A 26,606-nucleotide genomic window follows, 5' to 3' on the forward strand; every position below is an offset into this window, starting at 1 on the left:
TGGCCGCTGATAAAAAAAGCCTTGCCTGTACCGGAAATAGCAGACGAGTAGCGTGACGTCACAGGTTGTGGAGCTCCTCACATCTGCACATTGTTTACAATCATGGCCACCAGCAGCGAGAGCGATTCGGACCGAGAAAGCGACGATTTCCCCATTAATTTGAGCGAGGATGAAAGATTTGTGGATGAGGAAAGTGAGAGTGAAGGACTAGAGGGCAGTGGGAGCGATTCAGATAGGGAAGATGCTGTGAGAGGCGGGTGGGACCTGATATTCAGCTGGGAATGACTAAAACAGTAAATAAACACAAGACATATACCGTATTTTCCGCACCATAAGGCGCCCTGGGTTATAAGCCGCGCCTTCAATGAACGGCACATTTCAAAACTTTGTCCACCTATAAGCCGCCCCGTGTTGTAAGCCGCATCTAACTGCGCTAAAGGAATGTCAAAAAAACAGTCAAATAGGTCAGTCAAACTTTAATAATATATTAAAACCAGCGTGATGTGGGCGCGCATGGAATCGTATATCAACATGGACGGAGCTGCGTGAAAAAAGCCACCCGGCCTCTTCGCGTAAACTTAAACTTACCTTAACCACTCGCTCATCTTTTCTTCATCCATCCCTTCGAGTTAGCTTTTATGATGACGCCGGCTGGAAAGGTCTCTTTTGGCAAGGTCTTCCTTTTGAATATCACCATGGGTGGAAGTTTCTGGCCATTAGCATGGCAAGCTAGAACCACAGTGAAGGATGACTTCTCATTCCCTGTGGTGCGAATATTCACCGTACGTGCTCCCGTTGTATCCACAGTGCGGTTCACAGGAATATCAAAAGTCAGTGGAACCTCGTCCATGTTGATAATGTTCTCTGGCCGGATCTTTTTTTCAGCTATCTTGTTTTTACAATGTGCACGGAAAGTAGCCAGCTTTTCTTGAAAGTCTTTAGGCAGTTGCTGTGAAATAGTAATCCGTGTGCGGATGGAGAGATTGCGTCTTTTCATGAACCGGATCCCTGTCGCTTAGTAGGAGCCATTTTGTGGTCTTTACAGATGTAAACACACAAAGGAAATGAAACGTACGGTAATATCCGCGCCCTTTTTCTTCTTCTACGCGGGCGGGTGGTTGCTTACAGTAGAAGAAGAAGCGCTTCCTGTTCTATGGGGGCGGGTGCTTACCTTGGCGGTTGCTTGCGTAGAAGAAGAAGCACTTCCTCTTCTACGGGGAAAAAAGATGGCGGCTGTTTACCGTAGTTGCGAGACCGAAACTTTATGAAAATGAATCTTAATATTAATCCATATATAAAGCGCACCGGGTTAAAAGCCGCACTGTCAGCTTTTGAGTAAATTTGTGGTTTTTAGGTGCGGCTAATAGTGCGGAAAATACGGTATATACTCTATTAGCCACAACACAACCAGGCTTATATTTAATATGCCACAAATGAATCCCGCATAACAAACACCTCCCCCCTCCCGTCCATATAACCCGCCAATACAACTCAAACACCTGCACAACACACTCAATCCCACAGCCCAAAGTACCGTTCACCTCCCCAAAGTTCATACAGCACATATATTTCCCCAAAGTCCCCAAAGTTACGTACGTGACATGCACATAGCGGCACGCACGTACGGGCAAGCGATCAAATGTTTGGAAGCCGCAGCTGCATGCGTACTCACGGTACCGCGTCTGCGCATCCAACTCAAAGTCCTCCTGGTAAGAGTCTCTGTTGTCCCAGTTCTCCACAGGCCAATGGCAAAGCTTGACTGTCATCTTCCGGGAATGTAAACAATGAAACACCGGCCGTGTTTGTGTTGCTGCAGCCGCCCGCAATACACCGCTTCCCACCTACAGCTTTCTTCTTTGCTGTCTCCATTGTTCATTGAACAAATTGCAAAAGATTCACCAACACAGATGTCCAGAATACTGTGGAATTTTGCGATGAAAACAGACGACTTAATAGCTGGCCACCATGCTGTCCCAAAATGTCCTCTACAATCCGTGACGTCAGGCGCAGGCGTCATCATACCGAGACGTTTTCAGCAGGGTATTTCGCGCGAAATTTAAAATTGCACTTTAGTAAGCTAACCCTTCCGTATTGCATGTGTTGCAATGTTTAGATTTCATCAACTATCAGACTGCGTGGTCGGTAGTAGTGGGTTTCAGTAGGCCTTTAAACAAGTTGAAAAACGTATTTGGGTGTTACCATTTAGTGGCCAATTCTACGGAATATGTACTGTAGTGTGCAATCTACTAATAAAAGTTTCAATCAATCAGATGGTGCCGTCGCCTGCAGCCACGACAGAGAAGTAAGTCACGTCCTGGAGAGCTCGGCCGCCGTCCCTCTCCATCACCGCCTCACCCTGCAGTACCTGCTGGCACACCTGGCCAAGGTCACTCAGGCACAGGCCTGCAACGGCTTGGACACGCACACGCTGGGAAAGATCTTTGGACCGCTGTTGATGAGGACAGGTCTGTCTACTCCCAGGTATGCCAGACTGCAGTAAGTTAAAGTATAGTTAAAGTACCACTGATAGTCACACACAAGTTGCTCCGGCTTCCCTAATTGTGTGTTGATTAATTCTCAATTGATGGCTCGACAGGTTGTCTCTAGATGAGGAGTTACCTGCTCTGGTGGTGGAAAGGCTTCTGATTGAGAGAACTGCAGAACAAGACCTCACTCCCCCAGGTACGTTGCTCCACTTCACGTTAGTAGTCCAGCAAATCATTGTTTACATTTTCAATCTACCTCATCAAGTACAGACACGTGCCTTAGCTGATACCAACATTTTGGTACCGGTACCAAAATGTATTTAGATGCTTTTCTAAATAAAGGGGACCTCAAAAAATGGCATTATTTGTTTTATTTTAACAAAAAATCTTAGTGTACATGAAACATATGTTTATTATTGTAATTTAGTCCTTAAATAAAATTGTGAACATACTAGACAACTTGTCTTTTAGTAGTAAGTAAACAAACAAAGACTCCTAATTAGTCTGCTGACATATGCAGTAACATATTGTGTCATTTACACACCTATTATTTTGTCAACATTATTAAGGACAAGTGGTAGAAAATGAATGATTAATTTACTTGTTCATTAACTGTTAATATCTGCTTATTTTCTGTTTTAACATGTTCTATCTGCACTTCTGTTAAAATGTAATAATCACTTATTCTTCTCTTCTTTGATACTTTACATTAGTTTTGGATGATACCACACATTTAGGTATCAATCCGATACCAAGTAGTGACAGTATCATACATTGGTCATATTAAAATTCCTCATGTATCTAGATTAGTGTTGTCCCGATACCATTATTTTGGGACCGGTGCCAAAATTATTTCGATACTTTTCTAAATAAAGGGGACCTCAAAAAATGGCATTATTGGCTTTATTTTAACAGAAAATCTTCGGGTACATGAAACATATGTTTATTATTGCAATTTAGTCCTTAAATAAAATAGTGATCATACTAGACAACTTGTCTTTTAGTAGTAAGTAAACAAACAAAGACTCCTAATTAGTCTGCAGTAACATATTGTGTCATTTATACACCTATTAGTTTGTACACATTTTAAAGGACAAGTGGTAGAAAATGGATTATTAATCTACTTGTTCATTTACTGTTAATATTTGCTTACTTTCTGTTTTAACATGTTCTATCTACACTTCTGTTAAAATGTAATAATCACTTATTCTTCTCTTCTTTGATACTTTACATTAGTTTTGGATGATACCACACATTTAGGTATCAATCCGATACCAAGTAGTGACAGTATCATACATTGGTAATATTAAAATTCCTCATGTATCTAGATTAGTGTTGTCCCGATACCATTATTTTGGGACTGGTGCCAAAATTATTTTGATACTTTTCTAAATAAAGGGGACCTCAAAAAATGGCATTATTGGCTTTATTTTAACAGAAAATCTTCGGGTACATGAAACATATGTTTATTATTGTAATTTAGTCCTTAAATAAAATAGTGAACATACTAGACAACTTGTCTTTTAGTAGTAAGTAAACAAACAAAGACTCCTAATTAGTCTGATGACATATGCAGTAACATATTGTGTCATTTATACACCTATTATTTTGTACACATTATGAAGGACAAGTGGTAGAAAATGAATTATTATTCTACTTGTTCATTTACTGTTAATATCTGCTTATTTTCTGTTTTAACATGTTTTATCTACACTTCTGTTCAAATGTAATAATCACTTATTCTTCTCTTCTTTGATACTTTACATTAGTTTTGGATGATACCACACATTTAGGTATCGATACCAAGTAGTTACAGTATCATACATTGGTCATATTCAAAGTCCTCATGTGTCCAGGGTAGTGTTGTCCCAATACCAATATTTTGGGACCGGTACCAAAATTATTTCGATGCTTTTCTAAATAAAGGGGACCTCTAAAAATGTCATTATTGGCTTTATTTTAACAGAAAATCTTAGGGTACATGAAACATATGTTTATTATTGCAATTTAGTCCTTGAATAAAATAGTGAACATACTAGACAACTTGTCTTTTAGTAGTAAGTAAACAAACAAAGACTCCTAATTAGTCTGCAGTAACATATTGTGTCATTTATACACCTATTATTTTGTCAACATTTTAAAGGACAAGTGGTAGAAAATGAATTATTATTCTACTTGTTCATTTACTGTTAATATCTGCTTATTTTCTGTTTTAACATGTTTTATCTACACTTCTGTTCAAATGTAATAATCACTTATTCTTCTCTTCTTTGATACTTTACATTAGTTTTGGATGATACCACAAATGTAGGTATCGATCCGATACCAAGTAGTTACAGGATCATATAATGGTCATATTTTAAGTTCTCGTGTGTCCAGGGACGTATTTCCTAAGTTTATAAACATAATATGAATTTTCTTTACGCTATTGTACTTGGTATCATTACAGTGGATGTCAGGTGTAGATCCACCAATGGTGTTTGTTTACATTGTGACGCCGGTGAGCTATTATATCCTCCTACGGTGTGTAGTGAAGCATGTTTAGCTACTCTTCATCCTGCAGTGATAATGATACTTGTAAGAAACGTACTTTATTTGTCGCCATGGAGGCGAGGATTAGTGATTTAGAAGTAGCTAAAACACTGCAGACTGCGGATGGATGTTAGCTGCTAGCTAGCTAGCCATGTCTTAAAGCACGGGGCGGTATAGCTCGGTTGGTAGAGTGGCCGTGCCAGCAACTTGAGGGTTCCAGGTTCGATCCCCGCTTCCGCCATCCTAGTCACTGCCGTTGTGTCCTTGGGCAAGACACTTTAGCCACCTGCTCCCAGTGCCACCCACACTGGTTTAAATGCAACTTAGATGTTGGGTTTCACTATGTAAAAGTGCTTTGAGTCACTAGAGAAAAGCGCTATATAAATATAATTCACTTCACCTCTTCCTGAGGGTGTTTCAGTGTTATACCTTCACCTTTATCTTTAGCTTTTAGGCCAAAATGCGTCCGTTCTCCCTTTACTGTCTACACACGGTGTCTGCTTGTAAGTACTCTGTGTGTGTGCGCTGCCGAACATGCTCCTCTGCTCGTAAAACCAGCAATGACACGACGTGACGATAACGTGTCGTCATGCCTGTAAAAAAAAAAAATATGGCGAACCGGTACTTTTCAAACAGAGTATAGTACCGTTTTTGATTCATTTGTACTGCGATACTATACTAGTACCGGTATACCGTACAACCCGACTTGGAATACACATTGATTCCTAATTTGTGAAGTTGTAACAAGATTCGTGCTTTATTAGCTTTATTTCATCTTTGTCTGCTTGCAGTTCTTCCAGCAAAGCCAGCGAAATCAAAAATGGCACCATCAGCTTTGACGGACATAAGCACCTTTCTCAGCGATGCTGAATGGTACTGGGGAGAAATTTCCAGGTCAGGATCTACGTTCAAATTCAAAAGGGGCATGATGGTTTCCTGGAGTTTGGATGTACACACTGCAAAAACTGAAATCTCAGTAAGATGAAATATCTCAAATAAGGGTGATATTTGCTTATTTTCTGTCTGATAAGATAATTCTTCTCACTAAGCAGATTTTATGGCAGAGTGTTTTACTTGTTTTAAGGGTTTTGCTCCTAAATGATCTCAGTAGGATATTACAGCTTGTTGCTGAGATTTGATGACCTATATTCAATCAATCAATCAATGTTTATTTATATAGCCCTAAATCACAAGTGTCTCAAAGGGCTGCACAAGCCACAACGACATCCTCGGCACAAAGCCCACATAAGGGCAAGGAAAAACTCACCCCAGTGGGACGTCGATGTGAATGACTATGAGAAACCTTGGAGAGGACCGCATATGTGGGTAACCCCCCCCCCTCTAGGGGAGACCGAAAGCAATGGATGTCGAGTGGGTCTGACATAATATTGTGAGAGTCCAGTCCATAGTGGATCCAACATAATAGTAAGAGTCCAGTCCATAGTGGGGCCAGCAGGACACCATCCCGAGCGGAGACGGGTCAGCAGCGCAGAGATGTTCCCAGCCGATGCACAGGCGAGCGGTCCACCCCGGGTCCCGACTCTGGACAGCCAGCACTTCATCCATGGCCACCGGACCTGTGCCCCCCCACCCCCTCCACAAGCAGAGGAGAAAAGAAAAGAAACGGCAGATCAACTGGTCTAACAGGGGGGCTATTTAAAGGCTAGAGTATACAAATGAGTTTTAAGATGGGACTTAAATGCTTCTACTGAGGTAGCATCTCTAATTGTTACCGGGAGGGCATTCCATAGTACTGGAGCCCGAATAGAAAACACTCTATAGCCCGCAGACTTTTTTTGGGCTCTGGGAATCATTAATAAGCCGGAGTTCTTTGAACGCAGATTTCTTGCCGGGACATATGGTACAATGCAATCGACAAGATAGGACGGAGCTAGACCGTGTAGTATTTTATACGTAAGTAGTAAAACCTTAAAGTCACTTCTTAAGTGCACAGGAAGCCAGTGCAGGTGAGCCAGTATAGGTATATATATAGGTATATATGTATATAAAGGTATATACAGTATAGGCGTAATATGATCAAACTTTCTTGTTCTTGTCAAAAGTCTAGCAGCCGCATTTTGTACCAATTGTAGTCTTTTAATGCTAGACATAGGGAGACCCGAAAATAATACGTTACAGTAGTCGAGACGAGACGTAACGAACGCATGAATAATGATCTCAGCGTCGCTAGTGGATAAAATAGAACGAATTTTAGCGATATTACGGAGATGAAAGAAGGCCGTTTTAGTAACACTCTTAATGTGTGATTCAAACGAGAGAGTTGGGTCGAAGATAATACCCAGATTCTTTACTGATTCGCCTTGTGTAATTGTTTGGTTGTCAAATGTTAAGGTGGTATTATTAAATAAATGTCGGTGTTTAGCAGGACCGATAATCAGCATTTCCGTTTTCTTGGCGTTGAGTTGCAAGAAGTTAGCGGACATCCATTGTTTAATTTCATTAAGACACGCCTCCAGCTGACTACAATCCGGCGTGTTGGTCAGCTTTAGGGGCATGTAGAGTTGGGTGTCATCAGCATAACAATGAAAGCTAACACCGTATTTGCGTATGATGTCGCCTAGCGGCAGCATGTAAATACTAAAGAGTGCAGGGCCAAGAACCGAACCCTGAGGAACTCCGCACGTTACCTTAACATAGTTCGAGGTCACATTATTATGGGAGACGCATTGCATCCTATTGAGTAAAACATGCTTGAAACTAGAATATCAACTGTTGCAAAGCTGTGTCATCAACACTCACAAGTATAAAACTACTTTTTTAAAGTAATCATTTCTTATTTCAAGCATGAAAAAAAATTAATCATGACTTTGACACAATTGTGTCTCATAATTAAAACAGATGACAGCCAAATGGACTTTGCTGTTTTATTTTCAATGAAACAATAGAAAATACGTACTCATATAGTAGTACAGTTGTTATTAGTGAGAATATACTTATTTTAAAGGCCTACTGAAATGTGATTTTCTTATTTAAACGGGGATAGCAGGTCCATTCTATGTGTCATACTTGATCATTTCGCGATATTGCCATATTTTTGCTGAAAGGATTTAGTAGAGAACATCGACGATAAAGTTCGCAACTTTTGGTCGCTGATAAAAAAAGCCTTTGCCTGTACCGGAAGTAGCAGACGAGTAGCGTGACGTCACAGGTTGTGTAGCTCCTCACATCTGCACATTGTTTACAATCATGGCCACCAGCAGCGAGAGCGATTCGGACCGAGAAAGCGACGATTTCCCCATTAATTTGAGCGAGGATGAAAGATTTGTGGTTGAGGAAAGTGAGAGTGAAGGACTAGAGGGCAGTGGGAGCGATTCAGATAGGGAAGATGCTGTGAGAGGCGGGTGGGACCTGATATTCAGCTGGGAATGACTAAAACAGTAAATAAACACAAGACATATACAGGTAAAAGCCAGTAAATTAGAATATTTTGAAAAACTTGATTTAACCAAACCATCACTGATGGTGGAAACTTTACACTAGACTTCAGGCAACGTGGATCCTGTGCCTCTCCTGTCTTCCTCCAGACTCTGGGACCTCGATTTCCAAAGGAAATGCAAAATTTGCATGGTTGGGTGATGGTTTGGGGTGCCATGTCATCTGCTGGTATTGGTCCACTCTGTTTCCTGAGATCCAGGGTCAACGCAGCCGTCTACCAGCAAGTTTTAGAGCACTTCATGCTTCCTGCTGCTGACCTGCTCTATGGAGATGGAGATTTCAAGTTCCAACAGGACTTGGCGCCTGCACACAGCGCAAAATCTACCCGTGCCTGGTTTACGGACCATGGTATTTCTGTTCTAAATTGGCCCGCCAACTCCCCTGACCTTAGCCCCATAGAAAATCTGTGGGGTATTGTGAAAAGGAAGATGCAGAATGCCAGACCCAAAAACGCAGAAGAGTTGAAGGCCACTATCAGAGCAACCTGGGCTCTCATAACACCTGAGCAGTGCCAGAAACTCATCGACTCCATGCCACGCCGCATTAACGCAGTAATTGAGGCAAAAGGAGCTCCAACCAAGTATTGAGTATTGTACATGCTCATATTTTTAATTTTCATACTTTTCAGTTGGCCAACATTTCTAAAAATCCCTTTTTTGTATTAGCCTTAAGTAATATTCTAATTTTGTGACACACGGAATTTTGGATTTTCATTTGTTGCCACTTCAAATCATCAAAATTAAATGAAAAAAACATTTGAATGCATCAGTCTGTGTGCAATGAATAAATATAATGTACAAGTTACACCTTTTGAATGCAATTACTGAAATAAATCAAGTTTTTCAAAATATTCTAATTTACTGGCTTTTACCTGTATATATTGTATTAGCCACAACACAACCAGGCTTATAGTTAATATGCCACAAATGAATCCCGCATAACAAACACCTCCCCCCTACCGTCCATATAACCCGCCAATACAACTCAAACACCTGCACAACACACTCAATCCCACAGCCCAAAGTACCGTTCACCTCCCCAAAGTTCATACAGCACATATATTTCCCCAAAGTCCCCAAAGTTACGTACGTGACATGCACATAGCGGCACGCACGTACGGGCAAGCGATCAAATGTTTGGAAGCCGCAGCTGTATGCGTACTCACGGTACCGTGTCTGCATATCCAACTCAAAGTCCTCCTGGTAAGAGTCTCTGTTGTCCCAGTTCTCTACAGGCCAATGGTAAAGCTTGACTGACATCTTCCGGGAATGTAAACAATGAAACACCAGCCGTGTTATCCGGCACAACAGTCAAGGGGTGCATTCTACGGCGGGGGTGCGTTATCCGGCACAACACCTGCCGCAATACACCGCTTCCCACCTACAGCTTTCTTCTTTGCTGTCTCCATTGTTCATTGAACAAATTGCAAAAGATTCACCAACACAGATGTCCAGAATACTGTGGAATTTTGCGATGAAAACAGACGACTTAATAGCTGGCCACCATGCTGTCCCAAAATGTCCTCTACAATCCGTGACGTCATCATACCGAGACGTTTTCAGCAGGATATTTTGCGCAAAATTTAAAATTGCACTTTAGTAAGCTAACCCGGCCGTATTGGCATGTGTTGCAATGTTAAGATTTCATCATTGATGTATAAACTATCAGACTGCGTGGTCGGTAGTAGTGGCTTTCAGTAGGCCTTTAAGGTATTTTTGGGTTCATTGAGGTTAGTTAATTTTACTTGTTTTGGAAAATCTTGACAAGCCGAATTTTCTTGTTCTATTGGCAGATAATTTTGCTTAGTTCAAATAAAATACCCCTCATTTTTGTAAAAAAAAAAAAAATCTTGTTTTTGAACACTGACTTTTTGCAGTGTACAACATGAAACATTTGATGGCTTACTGTGAAAATGTATTGGTCGATTTTTGCTCGAGAACAGAAAGTTGTGCAAAAATAAGCATTATCAGATAATTTTTAGCGTCATCCTGAAACTACAGCACTGCAAAAAACCAGTGGTCAAAAACAAGAAAAAAACAAAACAAAAATTAGGGATATTTTATTTGAACTAAGCAACATTATCTGCCAATAGAACGAGAAAATTTGGCTTGTCAAGACTTTCCAAAACAAGTAAAATTAGCTTACTTCAATGAACCCAAAAATACCTTAAAATAAGTATATTCTCACTAATAACAAGTGCACTTTTCTTGGTAGAAAAAAAAATAGAGACCTTTTTGCTCTATATGTTGAACAGGAGGAACAGTATGGTTTTCGTCCTGGTCGTGGAACTGTGGACCAGCTCTATACTCTCGGCAGGGTCCTTGAGGGTGCATGGGAGTTTGCCCAACCAGTCTACATGTGTTTTGTGGACTTGGAGAAGGCATTCGACCGTGTCCCTCGGGAAGTCCTGTGGGGAGTGCTCAGAGAGTATGGGGTATCGGACTGTCTGATTTTGGCGGTCCGCTCCCTGTATGATCAGTGTCAGAGCTTGGTCCGCATTGCCGGCAGTAAGTCGGACACGTTTCCAGTGAGGGTTGGACTCCGCCAAAGCTGCCCTTTGTCACAGATTCTGTTCATAACCTTTATGGACAGAATTTCTAGGCGCAGTCAAGGCGTTGAGGGGATCCGGTTTGGTGGCTGCAGGATTAGGTATCTGCTATTTGCAGATGATGTGGTCCTGATGGCTTCATCTGGCCAAGATCTTCAGCTGTCGCTGGATCGGTTCGAAGCCGAGTGTGAAGCGACTGGGATGGGAATCAGCACCTCCAAGTCCGAGTCCATGGTTATCGCCCGGAAAAGGGTGAAGTGCCATCTCCGGGTTGGGGAGGAGATCTTGCCCCAAGTGGAGGAGTTCAAGTACCTCGGAGTCTTGTTCACGAGTGAGGGAAGAGTGGATCGTGAGATCGACAGGCGGATCGGTGCGGCGTCTTCAGTAATGCGGACGCTGTATCGATCCGTTGTAGTGAAGAAGGAGCTGAGCCGGAAGGCAAAGCTCTCGATTTACAGGTCGATCTACGTTCCCATCCTCACCTATGGTCATGAGCTTTGGGTGATGACCAAAAGGACAAGATCACGGGTACAAGCGGCCGAAATTAGTTTCCTCCACCGGGTGGCAGGTCTCTCCCTTAGAGATAGGGTGAGAAGCTCTGTCATCCGGGGGGAGCTCAAAGTAAAGCCGCTGCTCCTCCACATCGAGAGGAGCCAGATGAGGTGGTTCGGGCATCTGGTCAGGATGCCACCCGAACGCCTCCCTAGGGAGGTGTTTAGGGCACGTCCGACCGGTAGGAGGCCACGGGGAAGACCCAGGACACATTGGGAAGACTATCTCTCCCGGCTGGCCTGGGAACGCCTCGGGATCCCCCGGGAGGAGCTGGACGAAGTGGCTGGGGAGAGGGAAGTCTGGGCTTCCCCGCTTAGGCTGCTGCCCCCGCGACCCGACCTCGGATAAGCGAAAGAAGATGGATGGATGTTGAAAAATATTCTTAAATTAAGTAAATGCTAGTGCCATTATCTTGACATAATGATATGCGCTCGGCATCATGATTTTTTTTTTTCATGCTAGAAATAAGAACTTATTACTTTAAAAAAGTAGTTTTATACTTGTGAGTGTTGATGACACAGCTTTGCAACAGTTGATATTCTAGTTTCAAGCATGTTTTACTCAATGTAGGTCATAAAATCTCAGCAACAAGCTGTAATATCTTACTGAGATCATTTAGGACCAAAACCCTTAAAACAAGTAAAATACTCTAACATAAAATCTGCTTAATGAGAAGAATTATCTTATCAGACAGAAAATAAGCAAATATCAGCCTTATTTGAGATATTTCATCTTACTTAGATTTCAGTTTTTGCAGTGTGCATATTAATGATTTGATTGGAAATCACAGTGTTTGGGTTTACGCTGTAAATGGAAACGTCGGTGATAGTAATGTGTTTTCTTTTCTATGTCTAGAGAGGAGGTAAATGAGAAATTGAGAGACACTCCTGATGGTACCTTTCTGGTTCGAGACGCCTCAAGCAAGCTGGAGGGCGAGTACACGCTCACCCTCAGGTGAGGAAACTATGTTATTTACTTATGTAGAACATCTTCAGGCCCACATGAATGACTGGAGTAGTTAGTTAGAACACAAGACATATTCAATAAAGTACTGTATTTTCCGGACTGTAGAGCGCACCGGTATGTAAGTCGCACACACTACATTTTAGGGATTTTTTTTCTTCTTCCTATATATTAGCCGCACCGGACTTTTAAGCCGCAGATATATACGTTGTAAAATGAGTTATTTACACAGAAAGATTTTAGAAATGTTTATTTACATACCTTAACTGCTTCCAAACGGTGCCTGTAACGCGGCAGTAAAACGGCTGATCAAACAAAACAGAAGTCATTGTCATGGACCCACGACTTCAATCAATCAATCAATGTTTATTTATATAGCCCTAAATCACAAGTGTCTCAAAGGGCTGCACAAGCCACGACGACATCCTCGGTACAGAGCCCACATAAGGGCAAGGAAAAACTCACCCCAGTGGGACGTCAATGTGAATGACTATGAGAAATCCCCCCCCTAACATAATAGTGAGAGTCCAGTCCATAGTGGATCTAACATAATAGTGTGAGAGTCCAGTCCATAGTGGATCTAACATAATAGTGTGAGAGTCCAGTCCATAGTGCATCTAACATAATAGTGAGAGTCCAGTCCATAGTGGATCTAACATAATAGTGTGAGAGTCCAGTCCATAGTGGATCTAACATAATAGTGTAAGAGTCCAGTCCATAGTGGATCTAACATAATAGTGTGAGAGTCCAGTCCATAGTGGATCTAACATAATTGTGAGAGTCCAGTCCATAGTGGATCTAACATAATAGTGAGAGTCTAGTCCATAGTGGATCTAACATAATAGTGAGAGTCCAGTCCATAGTGGATCTAACATAATAGTATGAGAGTCCATTCCATAGTGGATCTAACATAATAGTGTGAGAGTCCAGTCCATAGTGGATCTAACATAATAGTGAGAGTCCAGTCCATAGTGGATCTAACATAATAGCGTGAGAGTGCATTCCATAGTGGATCTAACATAATAGTGTGAGAGTCCAGTCCATAGTGGATCTAACATAATAGTGTGAGAGTCCAGTCCATAGTGGATCTAACATAATAGTGAGAGAGTGCAGTCCATAGTGGATCTAACATAATAGTGTGAGAGTCCAGTCCATAGTGGATCTAACATAATAGTGTGAGAGTCCAGTCCATAGTGGATCTAACATAATAGTGGGAGTCCAGTCCATAGTGGATCTAACATAATAGTGAGAGTCCAGTCCATAGTGGATCTAACATAATAGTGAGAGTCCAGTCCATAGTGGATCTAACATAATAGTGAGAGTCCAGTCCATAGTGGATCTAACATAATATTGTGAGAGTCCAGTCCATAGTGGATCTAACATAATAGTGTGAGAGTCCAGTCCATAGTGGATCTAACATAATAGTGAGAGTCCAGTCCATAGTGGATCTAACATAATAGTGTGAGAGTCCAGTCCATAGTGGATCAAACATAATAGTGTGAGAGTCCAGTCCATAGTGGATCTAACATAATAGTGAGAGTCCAGTCCATAGTGGATCTAACATAATAGTGAGAGTCCAGTCCATAGTGGATCTAACATAATAGTGAGAGTCCAGTCCATAGTGGATCTAACATAATAGTGAGAGTCCAGTCCATAGTGGATCTAACATAATAGTGTGAGAGTCCAGTCCATAGTGGATCTAACATAATTGTGAGAGTCCAGTCCATAGTGGATCTAACATAATAGTGTGAGAGTCCAGTCCATAGTGGATCTAACATAATAGTGAGAGTCCAGTCCATAGTGGATCTAACATAATAGTGTGAGAGTCCAGTCCATAGTGGATCTAACATAATTGTGAGAGTCCAGTCCATAGTGGATCTAACATAATAGTGAGAGTCTAGTCCATAGTGGATCTAACATAATAGTGAGAGTCCAGTCCATAGTGGATCTAACATAATAGTGTGAGAGTCCAGTCCATAGTGGATCTAACATAATAGTGTGAGAGTCCAGTCCATAGTGGATCTAACATAATAGTGAGAGTCCAGTCCATAGTGGATCTAACATAATAGTGAGAGTCCAGTCCATAGTGGATCTAACATAATAGTGTGAGAGTCCAGTCCATAGTGGAGCTAACATAATAGTGTAAGAGTCCAGTCCATAGTGGATCTAACATAATAGTGAGAGTCCAGTCCATAGTGGATCTAACATAATTGTGAGAGTCCAGTCCATAGTGGATCTAACATAATAGTGAGAGTCTAGTCCATAGTGGATCTAACATAATAGTGAGAGTCCAGTCCATAGTGGATCTAACATAATAGTGTGAGAGTCCATTCCATAGTGGATCTAACATAATGGTGTGAGAGTCCAGTCCATAGTGGATCTAACATAATAGTGAGAGTCCAGTCCATAGTGGATCTAACATAATAGCGTGAGAGTGCAGTCCATAGTGGATCTAACATAATAGTGTGAGAGTCCAGTCCATAGTGGATCTAACATAATAGTGTGAGAGTCCAGTCCATAGTGGATCTAACATAATAGTGAGAGTCCAGTCCATAGTGGATCTAACATAATATTGAGAGTCCAGTCCATAGTGGATCTAACATAATATTGTGAGAGTCCAGTCCATAGTGGATCTAACATAATAGTGTGAGAGTCCAGTCCATAGTGGATCCAACATAATAGTGTGAGAGTCCAGTCCTAACGGAATAGACTTAGACTTGGACTTCCTTTTATTGTCATTCCAATTAGAACTTTTTCAGAACAGATAAGAACAAAATGTGGTTGCATTAGCTGGTTGTAGTGCAGGATAAAAGAGCAATAAGGTGCAGATATAAATAAATAGATTACTGTACAGATAAATACATTGCACTTTTGCATATGCATCCATGTTTACGGATGTATGTTATATTGTCTTTATACTCTAACTAGTTAATCCGTTTTGGGGGGAATTGAGGGGATTATTATGATGCATTCAAGAGTCTTATGGCCTGAGGGAATTTCCAGTCTTCACTTTCTCTATCACATAAATTATGTTCGCTCCTTCTAACATTCTGTTCTTCCAACAGGAGAGGTGGGAACAACAAACTGATAAAGATCTACCACAGAGACGGCCGTTACGGCTTCTCGGAGCCTCTCACCTTCCTGTCTGTGGTCGAGCTCATCAACCATTACCGCCATGAGTCCTTGGCCCAGTACAACCCTAAGCTGGACACCAGACTCCTGTACCCTGTGTCCAAATACCAACAGGTTGGTGCAACCAAGCCACACACCGTTCCTGTTGGCGGCGTGTTCCTCAATGATCACACGTGGTGTCCGCACGGTTTAGCTGGTGAAGGAGAACAGCATCGAGGAGGTTGGTGAGCAGCTGAAGGTCTATCATGAGCAGTACCAGGAGAAGAGTCGCGAGTATGACGCCCTGTATGAGGAGTACACACGGACCTCACAGGTAAGGAAACACCACGTTTGTCATAACAGATGTAACTGATGCATCAAATAATTAGAGTGTGCCGTGAGATACAGTCTGGTGTGCCGTGGGAGATGATCTAATCTTACCTATTTGGGTTAAAAAATAGTTTTTGCAAACCAGTAATTATAGCCATCGGCCAGGACAACATTTTCACTGAAGAGATCAAACACTTTGGACCTCTGACACGGAAATGGATCCTCGACCTGATGAACAACTGCATGCTGACAAGAACCATCCCAAAGATCTGGAGAAAAAACAGAATCATAGCTCTTCTCAAACTGGGTAAAGATCCATCCCATGCAAAAAGTTTCCGCCCAATCTCCCTGCTATGTCACCCATATAAACTCTTTGAGCGCCTGATCCTCAACAGGCTGGCCCCAGTTGCTGAACCTGCCATCATCCCCCAACAAGCTGGATTCCGACCTGGCAAATCCACAACAAGCCAACTTCTGAATCTCACCCAACATATTGAGGATGGGTTTCAGAATGGACTGGTAACAGGTGCCGTCTCCGTCGATTTGTCTGCCGCGTACGATGAACCACCGCCTCCTCCTAAAAAAGACCCTGGAGATGACAAAAGATCTGGCACTCACAGACCTCATTGGAGTCCTCTTGAAAGACAGGCGCTTCTATGTTTCTTTAAACAACAAGCAAAGTCGCTGGTGACCACAGAAGAACGGCCTACCTCAAGGTAGTGTGCTGGCTCCACTACTGTATAACATCTATACCAACGACCAGCCAATGGACCAGAACACTGCACGATTCATATACGCTGACGACCTCTGTGTAACATCTCAAGAGAGTACGTTTGAAGCGGTAGAAGCAAACCTCACCTCAGCTCTCGATGAGCTACTCCTCTACTACGAGCAAAACCATCTACACGCAAACCCTGCGAAGACCCAAGTCTGCTCGTTCCATCTCAGGAACCGGGATGCGAACCGACCTCTTAACATCAAATGGTCTGGAACATCACTTGAGAATTGTACCAACCCTGTCTACCTTGGCGTAACCCTGGACCGCACCCTCTCCTTCAAGGAACACATCAAAAACACCAAACTGAAAGTCAGCTCCCGAAACAACATCTTACAGAAACTGACAAATTCCAAATGGGGAGCCACAGCACACACACTAAGATGTACTGCTTTGGCCCTGTGCTACTCCTCGGCGGAGTATGCATGTCCTGTCTGGGAGAGATCAACCCATGCCAAGAAACTCGACCCAGCACTGAACAACACCTGCCGCTTGATCACTGGTTGCTTGAAGCCTACCAACCTGAACAACCTGCATCTCCTCGCTGGTATCGCCCCTGCAGACGTGAGACGGGAAGTTGCCAGCCGAGTAGAGTTCACAAAAGCTACCAGTGATGACCGCCACCTCCTCTATGGACGTGAACCCTCAGCCCAACGTCTGACGTCAAGGAGAAGCTTCCTCAGCAATGTCCAGCCCCTAACAACATCTCGGGAAGAAACCAGACTCCGGCTACGGACACGAAAATTAGAGAAAGACCCCCCTCCTATTGATATGGGAATCCCCCCTTTTGAAGACCTGCCCCCCGGGTTTAGAAACACCATGGGTCCAGTGGAAGACACTAAACCGCCTGAGAACAGGAACAGGGCGATCAAAAGCTGCTATGGCCAGATGGGGCTACAAAACCGGCCCAACCACCTGCGAATGCGGAGAAGAGGACCACACGATGCAGCACTGCCTTGTCTGTCCTCTGCTACTCAACCAGTGCAGCTTAAAAGATCTCGCAGAGTTCAACAACAATGCAAAAGACTGTGTAAAGAAATGGGAAACTGTCATATAACCACATGCTTCAAAGACACGAAAAGAAGAAGAAGTAATTATAGTCTGCAAATGATGTGTTGTTGTTGAGTGTCGGTGCTGTCTAGAGCTCGGCAGAGTAACCGTGTAATACTCTTCCATATCAGTAGGTGGCAGCAGGTAGCTAATTGCTCTGTAGATGTCGGAAACAGCGGGAGGCAGTGTGAAGGTAAAAAGGTGTCTAATGCTTAAACCAAAAATAAACAAAAGCTGAGTGCCCCTAAGAAAAGGCATTGAAGCTTAAGGAAGGCTATGCAGAACGAAACTAAGACTGAACTGGCTGCAAAGTAAACAAAAACAGAATGCTGGACGACAGCAAAGACTTACTGTGGAGCAAAGACGGCGTCCACAAAGTACATCCGAACATGACATGACAATCAACAATGTCCACACAAAGAAGGATAAAAACAACTGAAATATTCTTGATTGCTAAAACAAAGTAGATGCGGGAAATATCGCTCAAAGGAAGACATGAAACTGCTACAGGAAAATACCAAAAAAAGAGAAAAAGTCACCAAGCAAGACAATAACTAAAACAGTACACACAGGAAAACAGCAAAATAAGACAGGGGGTGATGTGACAGGTGGTGCCAGTTCACCTACTTTGAGACAAGAGCTATAGTGATGCATGCTTGGTTATGCTTTAAAGTCATATCCAACGATTTTTTACTGCCAACTGAGTTTAGTTTTTGAATGATTTCTGCTGGTGGTGTGCCTCGGCATTTTTTCAACGCAAAAAATGTGCCTTGGCTCAAAAAAGGTTGAAAAACACTGCACTACAGTAAATACTGGGAACCAATCCTGAGGGTTTGTGCCTCCTCTGGCATAAAGTCAGCTGGAACAAACTCCAGCTCGTCCCCAACAACATCGACAACATTGCCGCAGTCCTGAACCAAATAATGACTGCAAGATGATATTGTGTTTTACCGTAGGAGCTGCAGATGAAGCGCACAGCCATTGAGGCCTTCAACGAGACCATCAAAATATTTGAAGAGCAATGTGAGACTCAGGAGCGCTACAGCAAAGAGTCTTTGGAGCGGTTCCAGCGCGAGGGCAACGAAAAGGAGATTCAAAAGTGAGTCCGTGCTTCTTCTTATGAAACTTGATATTAATGAGAAAGTGTCTGTTTCATGACCTTTCCTCGATTGACTCCATTGTTGTGCCCACTCTCTCCGATCAGGATCCACAGCAACTCTGAGCGTTTGAAGTCTCGCGTGAAGGAGATCCACGACAGCAAGCGGAAGCTGGAGCAGGACTTGCGGCAGCAGGTCTCCGACAACAGGGAAATCGATAAAAAGATGAACAGCCTCAAGCCGGATCTTATGCAGCTCCGCAAGATCAGAGACCAATACTTAATGTAAGGGGGATCAATGCCAATGTCTTCACACACACACAAGACTTTACACACAAAAAAATAATCTACCGTATTTTACCGACTATAAACACAGTTTTAGTTATATTGTAAAACCTACAATTAATCAATCGATGTTTACTTATATAGCCCTAAATCACGAGTGTCTCAAAGGGCTGCACAAGCCACAACGACATCCTCGGCTCAGATCCCACATCAGGGCAAGGAAAAACTCAACCCAATGGGATGACAATGCAGTCCATTGCACCGGTCCCCGGTGCAACGTCGAGTGGATCTAGTTAATAATGTGAGAGTCCAGTCCATAGTGGATCTAGTTAATAGTGTGAGAGTCCAGTCCATAGTGGATCTAACATAATAGTGTGAGAGTCCAGTCCATAGTTGATCTAACATAATAATAGTGTGAGAGTCCAGTCCATAGTGGATCTAACATAATAGTGTGAGAGTCCAGTCCATAGTGGATTTAACATAATAGTGTGAGAGTCCAGTCCATAGTGAATCTAACATAATATTGTGAGAGTCCAGTCCATAGTGGATCTAACATAATAGTGTGAGAGTCCAGTCCATAGTGGATCTAACATAATAGTGTGAGAGTCCAGTCCATAGTGGATCTAACATAATAGTGTGAGAGTCCAGTTTATAGTGGATCTAACATAATAGTGAGAGAGTCCAGTCCATAGTGGATCTAACATAATAGTTTGAGAGTCCAGTCCATAGTGGATCTAACATAATAGTGTGAGAGTCCAGTTTATAGTGGATCTAACATAATAGTGTGAGAGTCCAGTCCATAGTGGATCTAGTTAATAGTGTGAGAGTCCAGTCCATAGTGGATCTAACATAATAGTGTGGGAGTCCAGTCCATAGTGGATCTAACATAATAGTGTGAGAGTCCAGTTTATAGTGGATCTAACATAATAGTGTGAGAGTCCAGTTTATAGTGGATCTAACATAATAGTGAGAGTCCAGTCCATAGTGGATCTAGTTAATAGTGTGAGAGTCCAGTCCATAGTGGATCTAACATAATAGTGTAAGAGTCCAGTCCATAGTGGATCGAACATAATAGTGTGAGAGTCCAGTCCATAGTGGATCTAACTTAATAGTGAGAGTCCAGTCCATAGTGGATCTAACATAATAGTGTGAGAGTCCAGTCCATAGTGGATCTAGCATAATAGTGTGAGAGTCCAGTCTATAGTGGATCTAACATAATAGTGTGAGAGTCCAGTTTATAGTGGATCTAACATAATAGTGTAAGAGTCCAGTCCATAGTGGATCTAGCATAATAGTGTGAGAGTCCAGTCTATAGTGGATCTAACATAATAGTGAGAGTCCAGTCCATAGTGGATCTAACATAATAGTGTAAGAGTCCAGTCCATAGTGGATCTAACATAATAGTGTGAGAGTCCAGTCCATAGTGGATCTAACATAATAGTGTGAGAGTCCAGTCCATAGTGGATCTAGTTAATAGTGTGAGAGTCCAGTCCATAGTGGATCTAACATAATAGTGTGAGAGTCCAGTCCATAGTGGATCTAACATAATAGTGTAAGAGTCCAGTCCATAGTGGATCGAACATAATAGTGTGAGAGTCCAGTCCATAGTGGATCTAACTTAATAGTGAGAGTCCAGTCCATAGTGGGTCTAACATAATAGTGTGAGATCCCAGTCCATAGTGGATCTAACATAATAGTGTGAGAGTCCAGTCCATAGTGGATCTAGCATAATAGTGTGAGAGTCCAGTCCATAGTGGATCTAACAAAATAGTGTGAGAGTCCAGTCCATAGTGGATCTAACATAATAGTGTGAGAGTCCAGTCCATAGTGGATCTAGCATAATAGTGTGAGAGTCCAGTCCATAGTGGATCTAACATAATAGTGTGAGAGTCCACTCCATAGTGGATCTAGTTAATAGTGTGAGAGTCCAGTCCATAGTGGATCTAACAAAATAGTGTGAGAGTCCAGTCCATAGTGGATCTAACATAATAGTGTGAGAGTCCAGTCCATAGTGGATCTAACATAATAGTGTGAGAGTCCAGTCCATAGTGGATCCAACATAATAGTGTGAGAGTCCAGTCCATAGTGGATCTAACATAATAGTGAGAGTCCAGTCCATAGTGGATCTAACATAATAGTGTGAGAGTCCAGTCCATAGTGGATCTAACATAATAGTGTGAGAGTCCAGTCTATAGTGGATCTAACATAATAGTGTGAGAGTCCAGTTTATAGTGGATCTAACATAATAGTGTGAGAGTCCAGTCCATAGTGGATCTAGTTAATAGTGTGAGAGTCCAGTCCATAGTGGATCTAACATAATAGTGTGGGAGTCCAGTCCATAGTGGATCTAACATAATAGTGTGAGAGTCCAGTTTATAGTGGATCTAACATAATAGTGTGAGAGTCCAGTTTATAGTGGATCTAACATAATAGTGAGAGTCCAGTCCATAGTGGATCTAGTTAATAGTGTGAGAGTCCAGTCCATAGTGGATCTAACATAATAGTGTAAGAGTCCAGTCCATAGTGGATCGAACATAATAGTGTGAGAGTCCAGTCCATAGTGGATCTAACTTAATAGTGAGAGTCCAGTCCATAGTGGATCTAACATAATAGTGTGAGAGTCCAGTCCATAGTGGATCTAGCATAATAGTGTGAGAGTCCAGTCTATAGTGGATCTAACATAATAGTGTGAGAGTCCAGTTTATAGTGGATCTAACATAATAGTGTAAGAGTCCAGTCCATAGTGGATCTAGCATAATAGTGTGAGAGTCCAGTCTATAGTGGATCTAACATAATAGTGAGAGTCCAGTCCATAGTGGATCTAACATAATAGTGTAAGAGTCCAGTCCATAGTGGATCTAACATAATAGTGTGAGAGTCCAGTCCATAGTGGATCTAACATAATAGTGTGAGAGTCCAGTCCATAGTGGATCTAGTTAATAGTGTGAGAGTCCAGTCCATAGTGGATCTAACATAATAGTGTGAGAGTCCAGTCCATAGTGGATCTAACATAATAGTGTAAGAGTCCAGTCCATAGTGGATCGAACATAATAGTGTGAGAGTCCAGTCCATAGTGGATCTAACTTAATAGTGAGAGTCCAGTCCATAGTGGGTCTAACATAATAGTGTGAGATCCCAGTCCATAGTGGATCTAACATAATAGTGTGAGAGTCCAGTCCATAGTGGATCTAGCATAATAGTGTGAGAGTCCAGTCCATAGTGGATCTAACAAAATAGTGTGAGAGTCCAGTCCATAGTGGATCTAACATAATAGTGTGAGAGTCCAGTCCATAGTGGATCTAGCATAATAGTGTGAGAGTCCAGTCCATAGTGGATCTAACATAATAGTGTGAGAGTCCACTCCATAGTGGATCTAGTTAATAGTGTGAGAGTCCAGTCCATAGTGGATCTAACATAATAGTGTGAGAGTCCAGTCCATAGTGGATCTAACATAATAGTGTAAGAGTCCAGTCCATAGTGGATCGAACATAATAGTGTGAGAGTCCAGTCCATAGTGGATCTAGTTAATAGTGTGAGAGTCCAGTCCATAGTGGATCTAACATAATAGTGTGAGAGTCCAGTCCATAGTGGATCTAACATAATAGTGAGAGTCCAGTCCATAGTGGATCTAACATAATAGTGTAAGAGTCCAGTCCATAGTGGATCTAACATAATAGTGTGAGAGTCCAGTCCATAGTGGATCTAACATAATAGTGTGAGAGTCCAGTCCATAGTGGATCTAGTTAATAGTGTGAGAGTCCAGTCCATAGTGGATCTAACATAATAGTGTGAGAGTCCAGTCCATAGTGGATCTAACATAATAGTGTAAGAGTCCAGTCCATAGTGGATCGAACATAATAGTGTGAGAGTCCAGTCCATAGTGGATCTAACTTAATAGTGAGAGTCCAGTCCATAGTGGATCTAACATAATAGTGAGAGTCCAGTCCATAGTGGATCTAACATAATAGTGTGAGAGTCCAGTCCATAGTGGATCTAACATAATAGTGTGAGAGTCCAGTCTATAGTGGATTTAACATAATAGTGTGAGAGTCCAGTCCATAGTGGATATAACATAATAGTGTGAGAGTCCAGTTTATAGTGGATCTAACATAATAGTGAGAGAGTCCAGTCCATAGTGGATCTAACATAATAGTTTGAGAGTCCAGTCCATAGTGGATCTAACATAATAGTGTGAGAGTCCAGTCCATAGTGGATCTAACATTATAGTGTGAGAGTCCAGTCCATAGTGGATCTAACATAATAGTGTGAGAGTCCAGTCCATAGTGGATCTAACATAATAGTGTGAGAGTCCAGTCCATAGTGGATCTAACATAATAGTGTGAGTCCAGTCCATAGTGGATCTAACATAATAGTGAGAGTCCAGTCCATAGTGGATCTAACATAATAGTGAGAGTCCAGTCCATATTGGGGCCAGCAGGAGATCATCTTGAGTGGAGACAGGTCAGTAGCGCAGAGACTTCCCCAACTGATGCACAGATGAGTGGTCCACCCTGGCGCGTCATCTGTGGTCACCGAAACTGTGCCCCCCCCTTCACTAAGGAGAGGGGGGCAGAGCAGAAAAGAAACGGCAGATCAACTGGTCAAAAAGGGGGTCTATTTAAAGGCTAGAGTATACAAATGAGTTTTAAGATGGGACTTAAATGCTTCTACTGAGGTAGCATCTCTAACTGTTACCTCTAGAACATTCCATAGTACTGGAGCCCCAATAGAAAACACTCTATAGCCCGCAGACTTTTTTGGGCTCTTGGAATCACTAATAAGCCGGAGTTCTTTGAAGGCAGATTTCTTGTCGGGACATATGGTACAATGCAATCAGCAAGGTAGGATGGAGCTAGACCGTGTAGTATTTTATCCGTAAGTAGTAAAACCTTAAAGTCACATCTTAAGCGCACAGGAAGCCAGTGCAGGTGAGCCAGTATAGGTATATATATATGTATATATGTATATAAGTATATAAAGGTATATACAGTATAGGCGTAATATGATCAAACTTTCTTGTTCTTGTCAAAAGTCTAGCAGCCACATTTTGTACCAACTGTAATCTTTTAATGCTAGACATAGGGAGACCCCAAAATAACACGTTACAGTAATCGAGACGAGACGTAACGAACGCATGAAAAATGATGTTCACCTTGTTTGCTGTATGAAATGTGCACTGGTGTTGTTTGGCAGATGGCTGACACAGAAGGGGACAAGGCAGAAGAAGATTAACGAATGGCTCGGCATAAAGAACGATGCTGACGAGTAAGTGTGTGTAATGACGCTCAGCTCCACTACGATTGATGGAAACTGTGGTACATCCATTCATTTGCCCCCTGTGGGTAAACAACATCAGCGAAATGTTCTAAATAGGATTCCTGTGTTTCTAGCTCATACTCGCTGGAGGATGACGAGGGCTCGCCCCATCATGATGAGTGCACCTGGTACGTGGGTGACATCAAGCGCACCCAGGCTGAGGAAATGCTGAGGGGCAAATGTGACGGAACCTTCCTCATCCGTGAGAGCCAATCACAGAAGGGCTCGTACGCCTGCTCCGTTGTGTAAGTAGCTAGAAGGGAAGGATGGTCTGATAAAGCCTTGTTTCTACCACCCAGTACACTGTAATTCAATATCAATGTCCACACTTTCAAAGGGGAACTGCACTTTTTTTCGTTCACAATCATTATGAGAGACAAGAACACACATGACTTTATATAATTAGGATTTTAAAGAGGATTAAAAAAACGCTTGGAAGATGCGGCTAATAGGAGTCACCGTTGTAGCCTTCAAAGTCTCTAAAACAACTTCAAAACCCTCCATTAACGTTTTATATACACACTGCAAGTATATATATAATGTAGTAACACACACCTTCATAACAATATGTAATATGTACAATATACTCACTGCAAATATATATACAATGTAGTAACACACACCTTCATAACAATATGTAATATGTACAATATACTCACTGCAAATATATATATAATGTAGTAACACACACCTTCATAACAATATGTAATATGTACAATATACACACTGCAAGTATATATTTAATGTAGTAACAGACACCTTCATAACAATATGTAATATGTACAATATACACACTGCAAGTATATATATATATATATATATATATATATATATATATATATATATAATGTAGTAACAGACACCTTCATAACAATATGTGATATGTACAATATAAACACTGCTAGTATATATATAATGTAGTAACTTACTACATTATATATATATATACTTGCAGTGTGTATATTGTACATATTACATATTGTTATGAAGGTGTCTGTTACTACATTATGTATATACTTGCAGTGTGCATATTGTACATATTACATATTGTTATGAAGGTGTCTGTTACTACATTATATATATACTTGCAGTGTGTATATTGTACATATTACATATTGTTATGAAGGTGTCAGTTACTACATTATATATATACTAGCAGTGTTTATATTGTACATATCACATATTGTTATGAAGGTGTCTGTTACTACATTATATATATATATATATATATATATATATATATATATATATATATATATACTTGCAGAGTGTATATTGTACATATTACATATTGTTGTGAAGGTGTCTGTTACTACATTATACATATACTTGCAGTGTGTATATTGTACATATTACATAGTGTTTTGAAGGTGTCTGTTACTACATTATATATATACTTGCAGTGTGTATATTGTACATATTACATATTGTTGTGAAGGTGTCTGTTACTACATTATACATATATACTTGCTACTAGTAACAGACACCTTCATAACAATATGTTAAATGTACAATATACACACTTGCACTTACAGATGTAGTGAGGAACTGTAGTTACTGACAGTGGTTTTCTGAAGTGTTCCTGAGCCCATGTGGTGATATCCTTTACACACTGATGTCGCTTTTTGATGCTGTACCGCCTGAGGGATCTAAGGTCACGGGCATTCAATGTTACGTGCAGTGATTTCTCCAGATTCTCTGAACCTTTTGATGATGTTACAGACCGTAGATGGTGAAATCCCTAAATTCCTTGCAATAGCTGCTTGAGAAATGTTGTTCTTAAAGTGTTGGACAATTTGCTCACGCATTTGTTCACAAAGTGGTGGCCCTCGCCCCATCCTTGTTTGTGAATGACTGAGCATTTCATGGAAGCTGCTTTTATACCCAATCATGGCACCCACCTGTTCCCAATTAGCCTGTTCACCTGTGGGATGTTCCAAATAAGTGTTTGATGAGCATTCCTCAAAAGAACCATCCGGATTGTTGTAGGCGCAAAAGTCGAAAAGCTAGTGATGGTATGGGGGTGTATTAGTTGCCAAGGCATGGGTAACTTACACATCTGTGAAGGCAACATTAAGTTAAAGTTAAAGTACCAGTGATTGTCAC

At 41.6% G+C, this 26,606-nt stretch overlaps 1 protein-coding gene across 3 annotated transcripts in view; it reads left to right on the forward strand.

Moving 5' to 3' along the window:
- pik3r2 (phosphoinositide-3-kinase, regulatory subunit 2 (beta)) overlaps positions 1 to 26,606 on the forward strand; it is a 150,456-nt gene that overhangs the window by 114,455 nt on the left and 9,395 nt on the right. For 2 of the 3 annotated variants that reach the window (XM_061941605.2, XM_061941612.2), the window contains exons 6-15: positions 2,271 to 2,496; positions 2,597 to 2,682; positions 5,810 to 5,912; positions 12,430 to 12,528; positions 15,603 to 15,783; positions 15,863 to 15,982; positions 18,760 to 18,902; positions 19,008 to 19,184; positions 24,378 to 24,449; positions 24,575 to 24,745. In XM_061941605.2, coding sequence (XP_061797589.1) covers positions 2,271 to 2,496; positions 2,597 to 2,682; positions 5,810 to 5,912; positions 12,430 to 12,528; positions 15,603 to 15,783; positions 15,863 to 15,982; positions 18,760 to 18,902; positions 19,008 to 19,184; positions 24,378 to 24,449; positions 24,575 to 24,745 — 1,378 coding nt within the window. The remainder of the gene's footprint in view (positions 1 to 2,270; positions 2,497 to 2,596; positions 2,683 to 5,809; positions 5,913 to 12,429; positions 12,529 to 15,602; positions 15,784 to 15,862; positions 15,983 to 18,759; positions 18,903 to 19,007; positions 19,185 to 24,377; positions 24,450 to 24,574; positions 24,746 to 26,606) is intronic. The other variant, XM_061941618.2, reaches the window with a different exon arrangement.

Source organism: Nerophis lumbriciformis, linkage group LG03, assembly GCF_033978685.3.
Source record: "Nerophis lumbriciformis linkage group LG03, RoL_Nlum_v2.1, whole genome shotgun sequence".
In the NCBI taxonomy this organism is placed as follows: domain Eukaryota; kingdom Metazoa; phylum Chordata; class Actinopteri; order Syngnathiformes; family Syngnathidae; genus Nerophis; species Nerophis lumbriciformis.